This window comes from Tyto alba, unplaced genomic scaffold (genome assembly GCF_018691265.1).
Source record: "Tyto alba isolate M040663 unplaced genomic scaffold, T.alba_DEE_v4.0 Super-Scaffold_33, whole genome shotgun sequence".
Taxonomy (NCBI): Eukaryota; Metazoa; Chordata; class Aves; order Strigiformes; family Tytonidae; genus Tyto; species Tyto alba.
In genome coordinates, this window is record NW_024881308.1 from 17,535,469 (window position 1) to 17,556,246 (window position 20,778).

Here is a 20,778-nt window from a genome sequence, read left to right on the forward strand (position 1 = left end):
GAGGAGCCCGCGCTGAAACGGCACCTGCAAACGGTGCCCGCTCAGACCCGACACCCCCACTCCGCGGAGCACCCGCCCACGGGTGCAGCCGGGGCTGTCCCCCAGCAGGGACAGGGTGTCCTGGGCAGGGGTCCCCGGCCCAGCCCCTGCCCCCCCCCGGCTCGAGGGGCGGCACAGCCCCCACCGGCCGGCCGGGATGGCGGGAGCTGAGGCTGCGCGGCTGCACTACGGCTGAAACCTGCCAGGATCTTCCGGCGTAGCATCCGAGTTATTTAAGTCATGCCACGAGGAAGCAGCGAGCATAAATCCCTCTCGGAACTGGGAACACCTCCAGATGCAGAGCCTGAATTAAGCCCCATTTCCAGCTGATTTTCTGCCACCGCAGCAGGATGACAAACGCACAGCGGGTCTGTGCATGGGCCCAGCAGACAGGGAAGAGCCAAGCGTCCGCGTGTCTCGGGCGCACTTGGAAGGTTTCATTTTCCTCCTCAATTTTAATTCATCGGTGAAAAGGCCCAGAGCAGATGCTGTCGAGTGGTGCAGCCACGCAGCCCTGATGAACCCCTGTGTGTCTGACAGGAATAGGAGGGAAGGTTACTCGCACACACAAGTGGGAGCAGAGCCAGCAGCTCCCGGACCAGATAGACTCCGACGCTCGCTGCGTAACGAGGTCCCTTATCTGCATACTGGCTCGTGCTCTGAAAGAGCTGGCACCTCCCTCGCAGGGCTCCTGTTCCAGCCAAACGTGCCCAGGGACTCGCTCTCAAGGATGAAATGTTCCTTAGCTCCGTTAGCACCAGGTTTCCTGCCTATCATTTCATTTTGCACGTGCCGGCGGTTCTGCTCAGGGTGAGCACCTGCGAGGTGGGGGAACCCTGTGGTCGTTTCCACGGGGTGACACCGCAAGGGCCCTGGTGGCACCACCTCCACCACGGTCACAGCTCGTGCAGCCCTGAGGTTGGTGGGTGTTTTCCCTGGGGTGCCCAGGGCCGGGAGCAGAGGCGAGCCTGCCGAGCTGGAGGTTGCAGTGAAGCTCTGAAGAGCTGGAGGAGAGGGTGGAAGGGGTGTGGGGGGGGGCCCAGCCACATCAGTGCCATTTCCCCGGGGATTGCCCTGACCGGGGCCGCAGGAAGATCCAAACCCCATGGGGCAGCCGAGAGGATCTGCTCACCGTGACTGGGGCACAGGGACTGTCCCGGCACTCCCCGAGGACACCCAGAACCAAACCCAGACCGGTCAGTCCCTCCCGCTGGCGACCGAGCGCTCACGGCTGACGCAACCCAAACCCCGTGTTTTCCTTCGGCAGCAGAGCGACCCAGCAACGGCACCTTCAGCTTGAGGCATCCAGGGAAGGAAAAAAAAAAAAAACAAAAAAAAAAAAAAACAAACAAAATCCCACAGCTACTGAAGCGCGGAGGGTTGCCTCCCCCCTGGGGTGGCCGGTCCCACGGCCCCACGGGCTGTGGGGCCGGGCACGGAGCTCTCCCGAGGTCTGTGAGCCAACACTCGAATCCACAGCTGCCGGGGAGAGTGGATTGGGTTGTTCATCTCTCTGACGGGCGGAATAAACACCCTCCACATTGATACCGAGCTCATTTCTGATACTTGTTTAGAGACTTGACAATCCCTGTATAAAAGGATTTCCTTCCACAGCTGAAGTTTGACATTCCTGCATTATTAGATTATTTGCAAAGGTCTGCGTGCGCTGCAGGAAAACAACACTACCGACATCCAACATTACAACCGTCTCCTCCACAAATCATCCCGGGCGCAGTAAGCCGCGGAGACAGCGCCCATTTGAAACCCCCGATATAGAGAAGCAGCCAGGGGAGGCGGCAGGGTGGGGGCTCAGGTGAGCAAACACAACCCAACCACGCCGTAAGAACAAAAAAAAATAATTAAAAAAAAAATAATTCAAGCCTGGAGGCAAGCCTGAGAGGGGGTTGCGGGTGGAGGGAACCCTGCCCCAGCCACACCGGCTGCTGGGCTCAGACTCCAGCACCAGCACCGGCTCCTCGAGCCGCCCCCGGCCCAGCCCTTCCCGGCGGCACGGCCGGGCTGGCAGAGCACCGGGGCCCGCGGCCGGGGGGAGCATCCCCGGGGCACGGGAGCGCCGAGGCCCCGTCCCCCTGCCCAGCTCAGGGACGGCCGCAGCCCCGGGCCCCGGCCCCCCACCCTGGGGAACCCCGGGGGTCCCAGCACGGTGCGGGGGAAGGCAGCGGGAACCTTCACCCCGCACACGGAGGCTTTGGGAGTCACGGGTCTCTGCCCAGAGCAGCCCCCACGCAGGGAAGGTTATCCAAAGCATAAAATTCAGAAGAAAATTACTTGAGAAGAAGTATTTCTTCAGGGAACAATTCATGCCCGTTTCCAGACCATTAACTCCTTCCTCCTCTGCAGAACCCACCATCAGGTTCCTGATGGAGAGAAGCGCTGCCACAGGTGCCAATCATTTTGGCAACAGTTCTCTCCTTCCAAAAAATTGTTTTAAGGACCAAAACCAATCAAATGTGAAAAAATAAAAGACCCAAAACAAAACCAACAAAAAAAGCCACAAAATCCAAACCAGCCACCCCTTCCCCCTCCAAATTACTTCCTGCTGTATGAAAACAGCCTTCCCTGAAACCCAGGTCTTAACAGAAAAAAAAAAAAAATATTAGAAAACCCCATCAATAGTTTAAGTGACTTCTTTGTGCTGCTGGAGGTTTGTTTCCCAATTTTGACAGTGTCTCTTTGTGCTTAGTGCAGCCTGGGTGTCTCTACCAGGGTGCCAAGAGATATTCCTCAGTCAGGATTTGCACTCACTTATCCCCGGTTAGAGAGGCTCGGCGGGGAGCGGAGCTGCAGGTGGGTTCAGACACACGGGGAGATGCTGCCGGCTCTTCTGCAGCACCTTCCCCGGTGCCGCCGGCGCTCCCAGCCCATCGCCCACCGCAGGGCTGGTGCCACCATCCCCCCGCCCGCCCCGGCCCCAGCAGAGCCCGGCCCGGGCAAACCCCGCCGGGGCGAGCACTTGCCCGGGGCGGCGGCAGCTGGTGGCCCCGTAAGCCGGGGACAGCATCGCCCCTGGCCCTGGCTGCTCTCCTGCTTCCCACATCCTGCACTGGTGCTCAGCAGCCCCAGGCACCCCGTACCCAGCCTGCGCCAGTGCCCTCGCAGAGCCCAGATGCCCAGGTGATGGGCTCACATCCCCACCCGCAGCCTCGGCTCCCCTGGGGAGCAGAGCCCCCCGACACGGGGTCCCGCTGCAGAGGGAAGCGTGGGGCACCGCGGGGGCAAAGGACGATGCTCCTGCTGCAGAGCATCCCCCCTCCTTTCCCTTAGAGCGCGGGTTTCCTACCTCCCCATCACCAGAGTGCCTCATCAATCATGTTCCCTCTAATTAACTTCTAATTTACCTCTTTAGTCAAATCTGTTTACAATCAGACAAGAAAACACGGCCCAACGAGGTGCGATGAAGGTTGGTCTCTCTCCCCACACGCTCCGTGTCGTGGCGGGTGCACCAGCCCCGGGTCCTGCCGAACCCCCACCGGGGCTCTTCCCAGCCGTGCTCCGGCCCCTGCTCCTGCTCCTGCTCCGGCCACCGCGGCCTTGGGAAGGTTTTAGCACCTCGTGGGCAGCCCCTGCCATCACCTCCCACAGCTCAGAGCCCCGTGGGGGCTGCCCAGGGTCTGCACCCCTCCCAAAAGCCACGTTTAGCCCAAAAGCCAACACTGACACTGCTGATCCTGAACTTTAACCCAAGGTCCAAAAAAATCAGAAGAGGTTAAACCAGGGAACAAGCCCCACTGTCCACGACCCACAAATGCTTCATTAAGAAAATCTGTTACTAGCTCAACCCTTTAATCCTCCCCCAATTACAATAACGACATTCTCCACAGCTGCTAAGACTCATGGTGCCCGTCCTCATACCTCCAAGGCTTTTCTCTGCTGCTCAACATTACAGCAAAAATGAGCTGGCCTGCAGCAGCACATTAAGCTGAATAATTATCTTAATTAATAACAGTGGGCCCAGGTGGGCATCCAGCCCATCCCAAGGACCAAGGCAGAGGAGCTGGCGTCTCCCAGCAGCAGGGCTCGCGGTCGGGGTGCAGGTGTGTGGTGGAGCCGGGTGCCGAAGGCAATGAAGCAACCTGCCCGCCCCGGGCCCCGCTCCGCTCCTGGGAGCGCAGCTCAGCTCCCACGGGCCCAAACCGAGATCGTGATTTATCGGTCACCACCTTCTTTCAGGGCATCTCCCTCTCCTCACCAATTTCCACGATCTATCTGCTGAAAGCATCTATGGAGCCGGGATTTATCCAGGCACAGGCATTCGGAGCGGTGATGCAAGCCCAGAGGCCAGCCCGTGGATAGGGATGGTCCCGGGAGCCGGGGGGGCGCAGGCGGGAGCGGGGGGCTCCGACTGCCCGTCCGTGCCCGGGGTGCTGGAGAGCAAGACCCCGGTGCAGCACCATGGTCACCAGCACCCACCAGGCCTTGGGGATGCTTGTGCTTTACCGGGGTTTTGTACCAGATAACGGGTTTCACGTGTCCCAGACAGGGCAGGGAGCTGCTTCCAGTCCTCTGGAACACTGGGATGACCAGACAGAGGATCCTAAGTTTTGTGCAGTGGGCACCCTCCCTCCTGGAAGAGTTCAGAAATTGGGAGGAGAGAATAGTCCATCACCCGTCTTGTAAAAGCCTGACTTGGGACAACAAGCTCTGCACTGATTCCTCAGCAACAGCTGGAGCATCTTTGTCGCAGGGAGACACGACGGCTGGGTTGTGCTCGGGTAACCACGGGCTTTTTGGCTTTTTGTAATCCCCGCAAATATCTCCTTCGGCTCAGGAATAAAAAACCAAATGAAAACACTGCGCACAAGGCGTTCCCTCTCCCAAGGCCCCCAGGCTGTCCCGCTGGCACAGGACCTGCTGCTGCCACCAGCCCACCAGCCCTGGGCCGTCCCCCGGGGAGGGCTGCGGCTGCAACCCCGCTCGGTGCTGCCCCACGGCAGGGGGGTGGCACCACAGCCCCGGCCCCGCCGCCCCCGGGACAAAGCTGAGCTCCCCCAGCACTGCCCCAACCCGCGCTGTGGGCACCGGCTGCTCCTGCGGCCGCCCGGGCTAGAGAGGGGGCAGCGGCTCCAGTTCTGGCAGCGGCTCCGGCCGCTCCCCGCCCCAGCCGCCCCCCGGCAGCCCGGCGTGCCCGGCACAGACACCACCAGCTCTCGGGACGGTGATGAGCCCCGGGCCCCATCACCAGTTGCCCCGGTTCCAGCTGGGAAAGTCGCGATCCTCCTCCCGAGCTGGGACAGCGCTGACCGGGGGCACCCGGAGCAACGCCGGGACCCTTCCCCGCTGCCCTGGGCGTGCAGCAAACCCCCCGGCCACGGCACCACCACAGCGCAAAGCTGCTCGTTCCTTCACCCCGCCCCTTAGCACAGATACTCCCGGGACACGTCCACCGGCACAACCCACTGCGACAGCGACCGGCATCGAGCAAATGCAAAAACCCAGATGAAAACTACCCTGCAACAACCCAGCGAGAGCCGAGAAAGCTGGGGCTCGTTTCGAGCTCCGCATACGCGCTGTAAGAGCAGCTCTCGTCCCGGCAGAAGCGGCAGTACCCCACGCAATCACAGGGCACACACCACATTAAACCACCACTGCTTCGGTACCTATCCTTCCAGTGAACTACCGAGAGACTTAAAGGATTTGGTGGAGCACTTTGAAGAGCTAACAAATTACAAAAGGGAAAAAAAAAAAAACAATCAAAGAAAAGCTGTCTTATACAAGAGGAACAATCGTTGCGAGCGGGCTGAGCTCCCTCCAGCAGCAGCACTCCCGGAAAGCGAGCTGGCCAGCCACTCGAGCAGGGAACGGCTTTCAGCCCAGCCTCCCTACTTGGTAACCCAGCTAATGCACCTAGAAAGGAGATGGCGAAGGAGGAGCCATTGACTTTCCAAAAGCAAAACTCCAGCCGAAGCAGCAACGCGGGAGAGGGGCTCTCCCGCCCGCCAGCCGCCGCTGGAGGGTCTGAGAGGAGCCGGCCCCGAGCAGCGACCGCGCACCCGCACGGCTCACACACACGTGTGGCAAGCACGGTGAAATCAGATTAGAGGTGGTACATTCAGATTTTAAAACCTCACCTTGCACTCGGGCGGTTTACAGTCCTATTCTCAAGAGCCTCCCCGCCCTTTTGCCCCCAGAGACGCGGCTGCTCCTCTCCAGTCAAAGCCCTTTCTTGTTCATGAAATCCCCTCCCTGTTCTGCCCCAAACCTCCGCCCCACGCTCCCCTTTCCTCCCCAGCTTTTCAGACACACGTGTACTGCGGGACGGGGAACAACACGTCATCTTCCAGGAGGAAAAGCAGAGACCAGCTCTGACCACAAATCCACTGTCTGTGGTGCGGAAAGGGACCAGCTCCCAGACTCAAGTAAAGTAAAAACCTAGACGCTTCTGAAAGATAAAGGAAAAAACACCTCTAAGGAAGCAGGCTGAAAACAGAAGAAAGAAATGAGGAATTCAAACAAGTTCTGCACGAAAAATGTATTTTTGCAGCTTTTTGTGGCTGCTGAAACCATGACTTCCATGTTGATCCCCTGAATAACAGCGTTTGATAGCACCCAGGCCAGCAGTGCCTACACAGTCATGACTGAAGGAAGCCTTTAAGCTTCCCTGACAATGCATTTTTCTTGGAGATAAAAAATGAATGCTGCCAGCATGCAAATCTCTCTAAATTAGGCAAGGCCCAGCTTGCTGGAGCTGTGATGTTTTGTGATGACAGTCATTAACTTCAGCAGAAGAAAAGAGGATGCGGGAAAATATTCTCAGCTACTTCTTGTCCCAGTTGGGAGTCACTGCTCGGCGAAGTGCTGGGGTTTGGCACGCTGACATCTGAAATTACACTGCAAGTGCAGAAGCGTAACAGCAAAACGAGCCGCGGTCTGTTCCTCTGCAATCAGTCAGGCGGTCAGAGGCAAATCGCTCGGTCCTCCTGCGGCTCCCACGGCGCACCTGCGAAAGGCTGCGGGAGCGGGGGTTTCCCTCTTCTACTGGTGAACTCACCGCTGCTAGAAGCAGCCCGACTCCCCGTTCAAGAACCAGAATACCGATTTTCTACAGAACCACCACAGCTGAGCCAACTGCAGAAGGAAGCCGGTGGAATCTGGGCATTTCTCCGCTTATTCACCCTCCCTCCGAGCCTCGAGCATCCCCTGGACGGGCTCGCTCCGGCAGCCGACCGGCCCGTGCCAAAACTTGCCCTTCACTCTGATTCACCTCTGGGAAGATACAGCCGGAACGGCTGACGTGTCTGATTCCCAGTGACCCTCTGCCACTGAGGAACAGCTGAACTGGACACACCCCAACACCTCGGCCTCCCCAGTTTACACCAGTACAGCGGCTTGTACATTTTCGTGACTGTATCGGGCTGGAATAACTCGCAAACAATCTCGTGAGCTCTCTGGGATTCCTCTTTACCCTCCCGCTAACACATACACTGGCGTGTTGTTCCACCCTGAGCACTGCGGTTGGACTGGGGGCGGGAGGGAGGGGGGAGGAAAAACCAGGAAAAATCTGGAGCTGCCCTACTGCAAGGCATGCGGCTGCAATCCTGCTCACAGCAGACTATTTAAATAACAAACAAAGGAATTTTAAAAAAAAGCAAACTATCTTTAATATCTCCAAAATCCCAGTTAGAAGCAGTTTCATAGAAACATCACTTTTATCGTGCAATCGAGGCTGGAGGAGGGCAGCAGGAGGAAGGAGAACCAGACGCCGCGTCCTCGCGGGCAGACGCAGGATTTGGCCCTCGAGTCCTCAGAAATTCTCCAGCAGATCCAGGATCCGCTTCTGCTCGCTCTCCCGAAACTCCTGGTTCTTCCCATCCCCGATGTTCTCCGCGTACTCTGCGGGGGAGAAAGCAGACAGACAACAGGCTCTGAGAGAGGCACCAATGAACGATGGGCAAGTCCTCCTGCAGGTACCACAGCAGAATCTAAATCTGCGACCGCCACAAACAACTGAAGGGGAATTTATGCACGGAGCATTGACGGTTCTTCTCCCCATCCCCAGGGTTAAACCTTTGCATAATAAACATCTACTGCCCCCTCATCAGGAGCTCTTGCAGCGAAGAGGCCGCGGCAGGAGCATCCTGCTCGCGTCACCAAGCAGCTCAACAGGCCCAAGCAGACACCGGCACCCTGAGGCGCCCGCCCGTGCCCCCCCGGCGCCTGCTGTCCCCCCGGCACGGCCTGAACTGGGCAGCCAGACCACCCCCCTCCCCCGGCCAAGAAACTCCAGGCAGTCCCGGGCAGGACTGGCTTCTCGGGCGGCTTTGATCGCCGAGCGTCCGCGGGCAGGGCAGCCAGCGGCTGCCACACACTGGCTGAACACTCCTGACCCTGGGTTCCACCCGTCCGTTGCCCAAGCATCCTGATGGGGATTTTTGTTAAGTAGAGACCAATTCCCCAGGCTACAAGTGCTTTTAACCCACACGGGAGAAAACACACTGCTTCAGATTTAACTACAGAAGAAACTCCTCGTCTTCACGCAGAGGATACCAGACCCCGGTCGAGGTCTTGCCCATCCACGCACACGGCCAGACACCGCCAGACACCAAGAATTCCCTCTGCAGCTCGCCTTCCTGACAGTCAGGGAAAGCTGGTAGCTCTTATTCCTGTACCAGCTCCCTCCTTCCTGCCACCAGAACCTGCGTATTCAAAGGTGGTTTAAAAAGAAAAATGAAAAGCAGGTTTCGAGCTGCGAGAGCAAGGAGCTGAACAAATCTTAGTAAATCAGGAGCAGACTGCCTGGTTAGAGAGTGTTTTCCAGCCTCCGCCTTCTCGCATTCTCTCCCTTCTCCCTAAACAAACAGAACAGCTTGTATTCAGCATCTGAATGGCAAGTTGCTGTAGAAAGTTTGCTTTAATATTTATACGTTCAGCACTGCTACAAGCTTCTGAGCTCCATCAAAGCCTTTATTATAAGAGCGCTGAAAAGAGCGAGGCCCGGGAGAAGTTAGCTGATGTGGGAGTCTTCCCTCCCGCACGCACTCTCGCTCCCCACGTACAAGAAGCGGCGTTCTTTGCCAGGGCCTCTGGGAGAAACCCTTTTAATATTTATAAACTGCTACAGTGCCTGTAACAAGAGCAGGCGGGTGATGCTGAGGTTTGCTGCAAGCGAACCTGACCTCCTCGCTGTCCTGGAGAGGGGGGACCAGCACCGGGCGCTCTTCCCTCGGGTGGAGGAGAAACTCTCCGCCGCTCTTCACGAAGGCAGCGGCGAGCGCCCGGATCTGCCGTGGCCCCCTGGGTACTGGCCGACGGGGCAGGGGAGGCGCCGGCAGCGCGGCGGCGGTTGGCACGCTTTCGCAAAGGGCCGCGCCGCGGCGCCTGGGGACCGAAACCGGCCACCCGCTCCTGGCAGGAGACGAGCCCCGCTGCGGCAGAGCCGGGGCCCCCCCGGGACAAACGCCGGCCACGGCCGCGTCCAGCTCGGGCCCTCCCGTCCCCCTCGGGCAGCGCCGGAGCCTCTGCCAGCAGCCGTGCCCCCGCGGGGGCTGGCGCAGCGGCGGGCTCTGGCCCCGGCGCGCTCCGTCAGAGGAAGCGCCGCGGAAGCAGACGCCGCAGCTGCAACTGCCGGTGCTTTTCGCAGCCCAAGGGGGACCCTCCCTGCGGGCTGCCCCCCCACAGCCCGGGAGGCCGGCGGCAGGGACGGGCACAGCGCGGCGGCAGCCCGGGCGCCGCGCCCGGCGCCGGCTCTGGCTTCAAGGACTGCCAGAGTACTTGAACGTACAGCTGGGGCAGGGAGACTGCCACGTGCCACTGGTGACACAGCCCTTCCCTTGTCCCAGCCAGAGCCCGCAGGCAGAAGCAAGCCACAAAGTCCCCTAATCTTGGCCAGAAGCTCGGCATTCTTCCTTCTAAATATTTAGGCTTCGTAAGACTAAAACCCCAGGAACTCCCAAGGCAGACTGTTCACTGGGTTACCAACAGTTGCTAATGCTAATTTGAAGAGACCAGAGAAAACTCCCAGAACCAGGCTTAAAAAAAAAAAAAGTCTCCCGCTGAGGTTTTATGTATTTACTTTTTTATTTAAAATTCCACCACTTCGGTGAGACAGCAAAAAAAAAATCAAATGTGAGCTCCCCCTGCCAACAGTTAAACAGAGCTTACACGTTGCTGTAGCTACACAAAGAGAAAGGACCCAAGATTGGTTTCTGCTTCATTAGACAAAATACAATGGTTACGGAACAGTAAAAATCAATCGGGAAATACTGAAGCCTGTAATGGATATGGGGAGCCATAAAGCCTGCACGTACTGAGGGACCACAGGCCGGGTTCAGCGCAGTCCTCCTAACATACCTCCCTCTTCTGCTCGATCAGCCGTGCTCACGGGTCTGGTTCGCAGCTTCCAGCGGGCACGGCGCCTTCCCGGCTGCCCGCCGTGCCCCTTAGCTGCCCCGCCAGCAGACGCCCAGCCAGGCGCCGCCGGGAGGGAGCGGGCACCCGGGGCCAGCAAGGAGCAGCGTGCCCTCCCGCCCCAGGGCCGAGCCTCGCGCCAGCCCCGGCAGAGCCCAGACCGCGACCCGCCCCAAGGTTCGGGCGCCGCTCGCCGCCGCCCCAGAACCACCCCCGCCAAGGCACGCACCGCTCGCTGCTCTGCTCCCCAGGGATGGACCAGCCGCCCCACCGCGACTGCTGCTCGGGCGTCGGGACGAGGGAAGGGCGGGAGGACTGGCCAGCCCTGCAGAGGGGCGCTTAATGAGCCTTCAGTTGCTCCCTGCCCCCGCCTCCCCCCCGAAAGCCCCACCGTAAGAAAACAGTCTTGCTTCCTCACTTGCATCGTAAGTAATCCCGAGGAACCCCAAGGGATCCATCAGCTGTCAGGTTGCCAGAGAAACATGGAGAATATGTAGGCCATAAAAATCAAACTAAAAACTAAGCACCTAATTAGTATGCAAAAATAGAAAATAAAAACTGAACAAGAGCAAAACACGGAACAAAAAGTAAAAATAAACCAGCTCTCGTCTGTCCTGAGAGCAAGTTGGAAAGTGGCCTGGAAACATCCCAGCCAAGGCCCAAGGCTCCTGACCTCTCAGTCACTTGGGATCGAGTCCCACAGCTCAGACACCAGTTAAATTCTGGAAATCCCCCGTTGGCCCCCAGCCGCCCCGGGAAGCACAGCGGGGGCCCACGACCGAAGTACTCCAACAGGCAAGCTGTGCTCAATGAACCACCCCCTGGCGAGGCAGGGACTGGTGCCTGGTGTCACTCCTGCTGCGACCGGTGACTCTGCGCTGACAACATCTTTGGACACGTGTGTGAAACCACGGAGAAACTTAACAGTTTCACCAGCACAGACTGCAGGTAAGCTCAGTGCTGCTCCTGCCTGGCCCCCACTGCAGTATTTCACAAGGGCCCACCAACAAATTGATTTCTAGGGTCACTGACAATTGCGAGGGCAGAAGTCTCTAAAACCGGCAAGTGTAAGAGTTGGGGAGAGCTGAAGGCAGAGCCCCGAATACCGGATCCATCACCCGTAGTATTAACAAGCCACGTGTGGCCTCTTCAGGCAGAGAACGTGGCACTGCTGAGAGCACCGAACCTGCCGAACAATCCGCAGCTTGCAAGACATGATAAAACCACTGAAAAAGTTTCACAATGCAAGTCACTGTCTGGGAAAGAAAGAATCAGATGAAATTTTAATGCAGCTGCCCTCCAATTCAGCTTAGTATGTAAATCAACAAACCAGACATGAACGTGAGGTGTGTAAATACAGCGAGGTGTGCAGACAAATCCCTGTGGCCCAGGTCAAGCGTGGGAATCTGTAAGCGGACGTGTGCCACGCTCCAAGTTGGAAATGGACAGATTGAGGCAGGAATTTTCAAGCACCGTAATTAAAAGCAGCAAAGACATCCTATCCAGCCCCCTCTGTTCGTCAGCAGGCATTAACTTGCACTTGCTGGCAAAGGACGAGGGTCAAAGAGATTGCCTATAGCTGCAGGTAATCTCACACTGTCAGAAAATTACTCTTGGTTTCATTGTACCAGCTGCCCTTCTGATCCCCCTCTTTCCTGCATATGGGAAGGGAGAAAACCGAGAGGATCTGCAAGAAAACAGCTGCCTGTACCTGTCACTGTTGAGGGGGAAGAAAAGGCCAGGAGAACATCATTGGTATTCCCGCAGAAAGCAGAGACATCGAAACAACACGAGCCACAGCCCAGCGCCCCGGAGATGCTGCCAACCTTCCTTTCTCTCCAGAAGAGAGAGAGGGTCCTCACCCCTCACCAAAAGCAACGCAGCCCCTCGGGAGCAGCCACGTCCCGCACACCCCCCCAAGGAGGGAGGCACCTCCCGTGGGCAGCAGGTCACGGCGGCCGCAGCGGGCCGTGGGGAGAGCCCCAGTCCTGCCCTCCTCCTCCTCCCCAGTTCAACGGCGGCCGAAGGGCAGCAGGCTGCAGATGAGAGGCACAGCTCAAATAAGCACCGCTCTAATTCAACATAAGCATTAAAAATAACAAGCGGTACTTTAAAACTGGGATTGCAAATCACAACAGCTGCATTTTAAAGCTACAGAGGATACTTTAATGCTATAATCCATATTAATCTGACACTAAGAACAAGACAAATACACCACGGATAATAATATGGTGCAGATGGTAAAGTGCAGGGCCATGTTAATGAAAGATGAGACTCCACCACTCTTCCCTCTAGCATGCATATACACTTCCCTTAAATATTTACTCGAGTGTTAATGTCAGCAGCAAGTTCCAGCCAGGCTGTAGCTGATGGCAGCATGAAGTGATGTGCTGTCCCAAGACAGCAGACGACAGCAAGTGTCAACTCCAAGGTAAAGTGTGCCTCTTATCAGGGTGATTCCAGCCCCGCCCAGACCTCAGAACTCTACCCAGCTGCTGCCCAAAGACGCTCGTGAAGTCAAGCAGAATCACACATGAAGGCTCATCCAACACAGCGACGGCCAAGCTGTCCCTGGTAGAGACGAGACACAGGCACAGGAATATCTCAACTCACCCTTTAGGATGTGTCGGACGATTTTAATGGAGCTGCCTCTCATGTTCAGAATCTGATGGACTCTCTGACGAATCTGATGAGGGACACGAACGAGGAGGAAATAATCTTCAGTACCACGCAAAACCATGCACAACCCCACTTCTTCCCACTTTGAGGGAAGAGCAGAAACCCTGAGCAACGCAAAGCCCAACTCAGCCTTGGCAGTCCGCAGTCCCAGAGCACCCGCTCGGAAACACCCGGGAAGGCGTGTGGCACAGGGACACCTAACCACGCGCGTGTTCACAAGCCCCAACCTATTCACGCCGGCAGAGATGCAGCATTTTGCACAGAACGAGAGAAGTCACCCGCCATGGTCTGTGCTGGTGTGAGACCTTCTGAGAAAAGCTCCCCTTCCACTACTCTCTCAGCAGCAGCATGCACAGGGCCCTTCCACTTCAACCCGTGACCCTGCTCGTGGCAGGCTGCACGAACTCCGTGACAGCCACGGCTCCCGTACCCACTAACCCCCTCTAACTGCGGGCACTTGATGAAGCTGCATGCACACAGCCGCCATAAGCAGGTTTCCTCCCAAAAAAGGAATCAAAGAGAAGATTATTCCATGAGGCAGTATTTGCAAGGATTTAAGAGTCTTGTTTGCATCGTGGACGGAAACACAGATGATCTGCCAACCTTGTGTACAGCTTTACCTGGGGAACATTGGCATTACAGATCTCTGCCATGATGTAACAAATGAGCTGTAGAACAAAGAGACCAGCATCCAGGCGGCGGAGATAGAATTCGTCTTCCATGTCATCGTCTATTATCTCTCCCCGACGCACCATGTCCTGAAAAGCAACACAAAGGGAAGGTGTGATGACTGTCTCTCAAAGTGCTTCCCATTAGCAGTGGCAGAACGTTGGTGATATCTGCAGTTTCTTAAGAAATGCTTTGTTCCCCCAAACATTAACACCCATATATTTGTTGCCAAAAAAAGAAGTACTTTTAATAATTCATTTAAATTCACAAAACATTCAATTCCGTTTCGAACAAGGTTTTGACCTTGCTGGTTGTGAAGTGTGTCCATCTGCAAATTAAAATTTTAATTTATACACACAAATTAAATTTCTAAATTGAGCGATTAGAGACTGTGAATATGGAACAAACGAGTGTATCTATTATTTACAAGTTCTTTGTCAAAATGGACCAAAAATCCTGCTCTTTCACTGGCCATCTGAGGGTGCTGTTAAGCAGTGCAGACCATGACTCCAGCAGACTCAAAGACCTACCAGGCTTCCACCTTCATTACTGGCCGCAGGATGAGGGAACGGGTCTGAAAATGCTGCCCAGGCGCAGCTGCAGCGTGCCCAGCCCTGCTGGCCCAGCGCCACGGGCAGGGAGGGAGGGATGGATGGATGGATGGACACCCCAGGCAGGGACGGATGGATGGATGGACACCCCGGGCAGGGACGGATGGATGGATGGATACCCCGGGCAGGGATGGATGGATACCCCGGGCAGGGATGGATGGATGGACACCCCGGGCAGGGATGGATGGATGGATACCCCGGGCAGGGACGGATGGATAGATACCCCGGGCAGGGACGGATGGATGGACACCCCGGGCAGGGATGGATGGATGGACACCCCGGGCAGGGACGGATGGATGGATACCCCGGGCAGGGACGGATGGATAGATACCCCGGGCAGGGATGGATGGATGGACACCCCGGGCAGGGACGGATGGATGGATACCCCGGGCAGGGATGGATGGATGGACACCCCGGGCAGGGATGGATGGATGGATGGATGGACACCCCGGGCAGGGATGGATGGATGGATACCCCGGGCAGGGATGGATGGATGGACACCCCGGGCAGGGACGGATGGATGGATACCCCGGGCAGGGACGGATGGATGGACACCCCGGGCAGGGATGGATGGACACCCCGGGCAGGGACGGACGGATGGACACCCCGGACAGGGATGAATGGACACCCCGGGCAGGGACGGATGGATGGACACCCCGGGCAGGGATGGATGGATGGATGGATGGACACCCCGGGCAGGGACGGATGGATGGACACCCCGGGCAGGGATGGATGGATGGATGGATACCCCGGGCAGGGATGGATGGATGGACACCCCGGGCAGGGATGGATGGATGGACACCCCGGGCAGGGACGGATGGATGGACACCCCGGGCAGGGATGGATGGACACCCCGGGCAGGGACGGACGGATGGACACCCCGGACAGGGATGAATGGACACCCTGGGCAGGGACGGATGGATGGACACCCCGGGCAGGGATGGATGGATGGATGGATGGACACCCCGGGCAGGGACGGATGGATGGACACCCCGGGCAGGGATGGATGGATGGACACCCCGGGCAGGGACGGATGGATGGACACCCCGGGCAGGGATGGATGGATGGATGGACACCCCGGGCAGGGATGGATGGATGGATACCCCGGGCAGGGACGGATGGATGGACACCCCGGGCAGGGATGGATGGATAGATACCCCGGGCAGGGATGGATGGATGGATACCCCGGGCAGGGATGGATGGATGGATACCGTGGGCAGGGATGGATGGACACCCCGGGCAGGGATGGATGGATGGATACCCCGGGCAGGGATGGATGGATGGATACCCCAGGCAGGGATGGATGGACACCCCGGGCAGGGATGGATGGATGGATACCGTGGGCAGGGACGGATGGATACCCCGGGCAGGGATGGATGGACACCCCGGGCAGGGATGGATGGATGGATACCGTGGGCAGGGACGGATGGATACCCCAGGCAGGGATGGATGGACACCCCGGGCAGGGACGGATGGATACCCCGGGCAGGGATGGATGGATGGATACCGTGGGCAGGGACGGATGGATACCCCGGGCAGGGATGGATGGATACCCCGGGCAGGGATGGATGGATACCCCGGGCAGGGACGGATGGACACCGCAGGCAGGGATGGATGGATGGACACCCCGGGCAGGGATTGATGGATACCGCGGGCAGGGATGGATGGATACCCCGGGCAGGGATGGATGGATACCCCGGGCAGGGACGGATGGATACCCCAGGCAGGGATGGATGGACACCCCGGGCAGGGATGGATGGATGGATACCGTGGGCAGGGACGGATGGATACCCCAGGCAGGGATGGATGGACACCCCGGGCAGGGACGGATGGATACCCCGGGCAGGGATGGATGGATGGATACCGTGGGCAGGGACGGATGGATATCCCGGGCAGGGATGGATGGATACCCCGGGCAGGGATGGATGGATACCGCGGGCAGGGATGGATGGATACCCCGGGCAGGGACGGATGGACACCGCAGGCAGGGATGGATGGATGGACACCCCGGGCAGGGATTGATGGATACCGCGGGCAGGGATGGATGGATACCCCGGGCAGGGATGGATGGATACCCCGGGCAGGGACGGATGGATACCCCAGGCAGGGATACCGGCGGGGCCAACCCCCGGGTGGGCTCCCCCGGCCCCCGGCCGGTCCTTCCTGCTCCGCCCGTGCCCCTGGACGGCGAGACCTGCCCAAACGCGGGCCCAAGGCGGCTGGCAAGAGGCCGTCCATCCCGCCCGTCTTCTTCAGAGGGAGCACCCTCTTCAAAGCAGCAGCAAAAGCAGCCTGGCAGCAAGCTCCGAGCAGCTTCCCCCCGCGACAGGCTGGCCACATCCACCCCCTGAGCCTGCCATCCATTTTCATGGAGACCGACAGGTCGAAATAACTGATGCCATGTGTGACCTTTTGCATGTGGGGGTTTGTTTTTTGGTTTTGTTCTTAAATAAAGGAAGCAGCTTGTCAGACCCTGCTAGCTCGCTGCAGCTTGCGTGATTTATTATGCAGCCGGCTGGCAGGTGGGCACACACCAGCGGAGCAATATTTCCTCATTAGAGCCGTCGCCAGCGAGAGCACTGTACCTGTAACGCTCAACAAGAAGCGCTTCCTTGGGGTGCAAATGCTCCAGGCAAACACACACAAGGTCACCAGCACCAAAGCTGATTTAGGCTACCAGATTCTCCTGTTTCGACAAGCCAAGACCTCGCATCTGATTGTTGGTAGAGTCTTTTAGACACAAGAAGAATTAACCCTGTGCACTTCTCAGTGGAGAGAGTTGCAATGGACGCGCATCTCACAGCCATCTACGTGACTTAGAAGTAGAGCTGCTTACCACTGCCTCTGGAAAGCGAGCGGAAAGCTCAGGTAACAAAACACTTTTCCTCTCCTCCTGGAAATCTAGCTTGCCAGTGCAAGAACAAGTTAAGTTTAAAAAACAATGCCTAGTTATCAATACCATCAAGTCGACCGTTTTGGCAGCACTCCAGGATGCTTTAGCATCAGATCCTGTAGGCTCCAGAATTTGCACGACTGTAATTTACTCCCGGTTCTCAAAGTCATGGGCACAGGTGTGACTGGGCAAAACTTGCACACAAGCTCTTGCCAGTAAAAAGAAAATCCAATTTTGTGCAAGGAGTGACTTTCCTCACCCCACATCCATGCCAAACTGTTTGAATCCAATCAAAGAGCTAAACAATGGTTTAGCTCTAAAGCTAAACGATGGTGAGTCTAGCTAGCGAGAGATAGAAAGCCATTGACTGAAATATCAAAAATCCCCATTCCTGAAAGACAATTCCCAAACTACTGCTTACCCTCCCCACTGCACACAGGCTTATTGGCTACTCTTCTCAACAGTGCTAAATTCCCGAACAGAAAAACATCAACAGGCCAGGATTTTGAATCTCCAGAGCAGGAAACAAAGACTGTGTCTGTTCTGTATTCTGATCCAAGCACAGTGATCACAGGAGCCGAATCCAGGCAACTGCCGTCTTGATTACACAGAGAAGGCAGCAGTTATAACAGCCCCTCTCGACAGAGAAGCAAGATTATTTTGTGCCAGTAAATTAAGCAGATATGAATTAGAAGACAAGTACAGTTTTAAGGGGCCTTTTCGCATTTTTTTTTAAACTGCAGCCACCCTTTAAATGCTAATCTGCCTCCCAGTACAGTACCAAACAGCCACCTTCCCACTTTGTCTCTCTTTCAAAGCTGTCAAGTCGCTAGCCTCCAAATGAGCACTCAGATGCCATTTCTAATCTGCCAACAATATGTACTGAGATGCCCCTTGCTGATGGGAGAAGACAGCAATAAGATGGGCTTCTGTGAAGCTAAAATGAGCTTCTCTCACACTAATGAGGCAGGACTGACAGGCCTCGAGGTGTCAAGTAGAGACTCGAAACCTAAAGACACAATGGATCTGCCAGTGCTGCACAAAAGATCCCATCTGCTCCGCGTAGTCCCTGGAGTAGCACCCAAGGGCTTCTCCGCATCCTCCTCCTCCCTCACCCACCGCCCGCCTTCCCCCGCGCACACGGCGAGGCCGGGCAGAGCGGGAGGGACGGGCGCTGAGCGCCCGGGAGCAAAGCGCCCCCAGCACCCTGGGATTACTTCCTCAGCGGGTGGGACAGCGAGGCCACTCCAGGGCGGCAGGGGCGAGAAGGCTCCCAAGGCCACGCACAAACCCAACTCCTGTCACTTGTCTCCTACACCAGGTGCGGATCCTCTCCCCTTACTACTTTGTCGGCACCACTGGGGAGGGACAAGTGAGGCAAGCCATGCTCAGTGGGTGCGTTCAGACCAGAGGCCAACAGCTAAACTCACTAAGGGCCCTCGCTAAGCCCTCGGTGAAAAAGGATGTGCAGGAGACGGGGCCCAACACTCGCAACAGGAGAGGAGGAAGCAGGAGCCTCGGACGAAGTCAGAGCACCGTAACAAGGGATGCCCCGGACCATCTGCTTTCAGCTCAGAGCTGTGGCAACGATTTCGCCGGGAGCCTCCTTCACATGCGGAGGCTGCGGAGCACACGGTCCCTGCAGCAGGCCGACCGCCGCTCCCCCTGAGGCACGGGTGGGTTAGCACTGAGCCCGAGTCACGTCACGCGCTCTGCGGCAGCCAGGAGAGCGGGCACCCACCCAGGTCACACCAAGGTGACCGAGAAACTTGCAGATCCACACAGGAAACCACCAGAGCCCGCCGCCGTGGGAAGGACTTCCTTCATTTCTGCCTTACAAGCACAAACACGCTCGGGCCACACAGCTGAGCCACCGATCTGCAAGAGCTGAAAAACTCGCTGCGACTGCTACAGAGCACGCCACCGCTTCTGAGTCGGGAGGAAGAGAGCAGCAGCCCCCGCGAAAGCGTGAGCTCAACTGCAGCGTCAAGAAACGAGAACCACGTCAGGGCAGGCATCCAAACGACCCACCCGCCCTCGAGAGCGAGCCCGACGCCCCCCTCGGCGTGCCGGCCGGCACAGGCGCAGGCAGCGGGACCCCGGCCGCGCTCCAGAGGCCGCGCGCCCTCCCGAGAGCGCAGCCGAGGTGCCTCCACTAACAGCCCCCGCCGGCTGCGCGTCCGGCCCCCGGTGCAACTCCGGCCTCTCCGAACCGAACCGAAACGCTGCGCTACTACAAATCCCCGTTCCCGTTATCCCAGTCCTGACACTGCTCGCACGTCAGGAGTCCCAGCCCTTCCTTTCGAGGACGGAATGACTTCACGGTAGCACAATTAGCATGCAATTTGTAAGTCATTACAGCGCAAGGTGTCTGGTGAGAATATTTGATTGAATAAAACTGCTGAGCACAATTTTCTGTAGAACTATAAAAATATTAAACCGTTTCCTGTCTTTGCCTACCATCTTCAGACATCACTAAGGCTATTGCTGCCACCTGTAATTATATCTCATTTTACACGGAGTTAAAAGCTATAAGGTTTTGCACCATTTCCTACAGAAAGAATTTGAAAGGGGGACAAGGTATCTTCTACATTTCATTAACTAAAAACTCTGATAAAAGTGCTAAGACAGGCATCGGGTGTTGGAGACAAATGCTTGCACAGACTTTGCTCCTGGGTTTCACAGGGCAGCTAGGCTAAGCACAAAGTTATCACCCCTGATCACTTCTGAATAGATTCCACAGAAGCAAACAAGTGGGTGACACTGGGAGGGGACTCAGCGGACCTCACCCTGTTTCACCGTGCAGATTAAGGGTGCAGTTCCATTACAACCAGTCCTCCTCAGAAACAGCTGCCCTCCGAAATTCCTCCCCTCCCTTCTGCCCCCAACTATTCCCACACCTTCACTGCCACAGGCTGAAGAACTGGGCTGTAAACAGATCACTAAAATAAGCCAAGCTAGAAGAAAGGAAGAGAACTGCAAGAGCAGGAGCTTCTTATGCCGGCTGCACTACTAAAGATAAAACATCAGGTATGATACACTCAGTCATTCCTTGTACGATCAGGTCCTCACTCCCTGTAATGCAAGGCTTACACCAGGATACTCTGTCCATGCGACTTGGATCTCGCTCTCATCAGTATAGGCTGAACCTGTAAAATCTCATCAGCTATCATTTTCCTTTGGGGCAGGGCAAAAGGTGAGGATCTGTATACCAGATTTTTGGGGTACTATGTCCTCCACTGCAAGAGGAAAGTCAAAAGCCCCCAAGTGACACAGCACAGGTGCTAAAGGACCAAGTGTTCATCCCATCAGTTCAGTGATTCATGTGCCACAACTAGAAACATTAAAGTGCTCCATAAATCCTGTCACAGCCAGATAATGCTGTGATTTGACGGACAGAATGATGGCTTTTGCCTGCTTCTGCGTGGGGAAAACACTTGAGCCACTTCAGATCTCAGGAGCCTGCGTCCCACTGACCATTCAAGGACACTACAAACCAAAGCAAATGATAATTCCAGGAGT

General features: G+C 57.0%; 1 protein-coding gene across 1 annotated transcript in view; it reads right to left on the reverse strand.

Moving 5' to 3' along the window:
• Window positions 1-7,633: 7,633 nt before the first annotated feature.
• The window catches only part of CTNNBL1 (catenin beta like 1), a 57,101-nt gene continuing 43,956 nt past the window's right edge, over window positions 7,634-20,778 (reverse strand). Inside the window, exons 14-16 of the mRNA XM_042800980.1 lie at window positions 13,704-13,841; window positions 13,018-13,090; window positions 7,634-7,890 (exon numbers count right to left, since the gene is read on the reverse strand). Coding sequence (XP_042656914.1) covers window positions 7,802-7,890; window positions 13,018-13,090; window positions 13,704-13,841 — 300 coding nt within the window. The 3' untranslated portion in view covers window positions 7,634-7,801. The remainder of the gene's footprint in view (window positions 7,891-13,017; window positions 13,091-13,703; window positions 13,842-20,778) is intronic.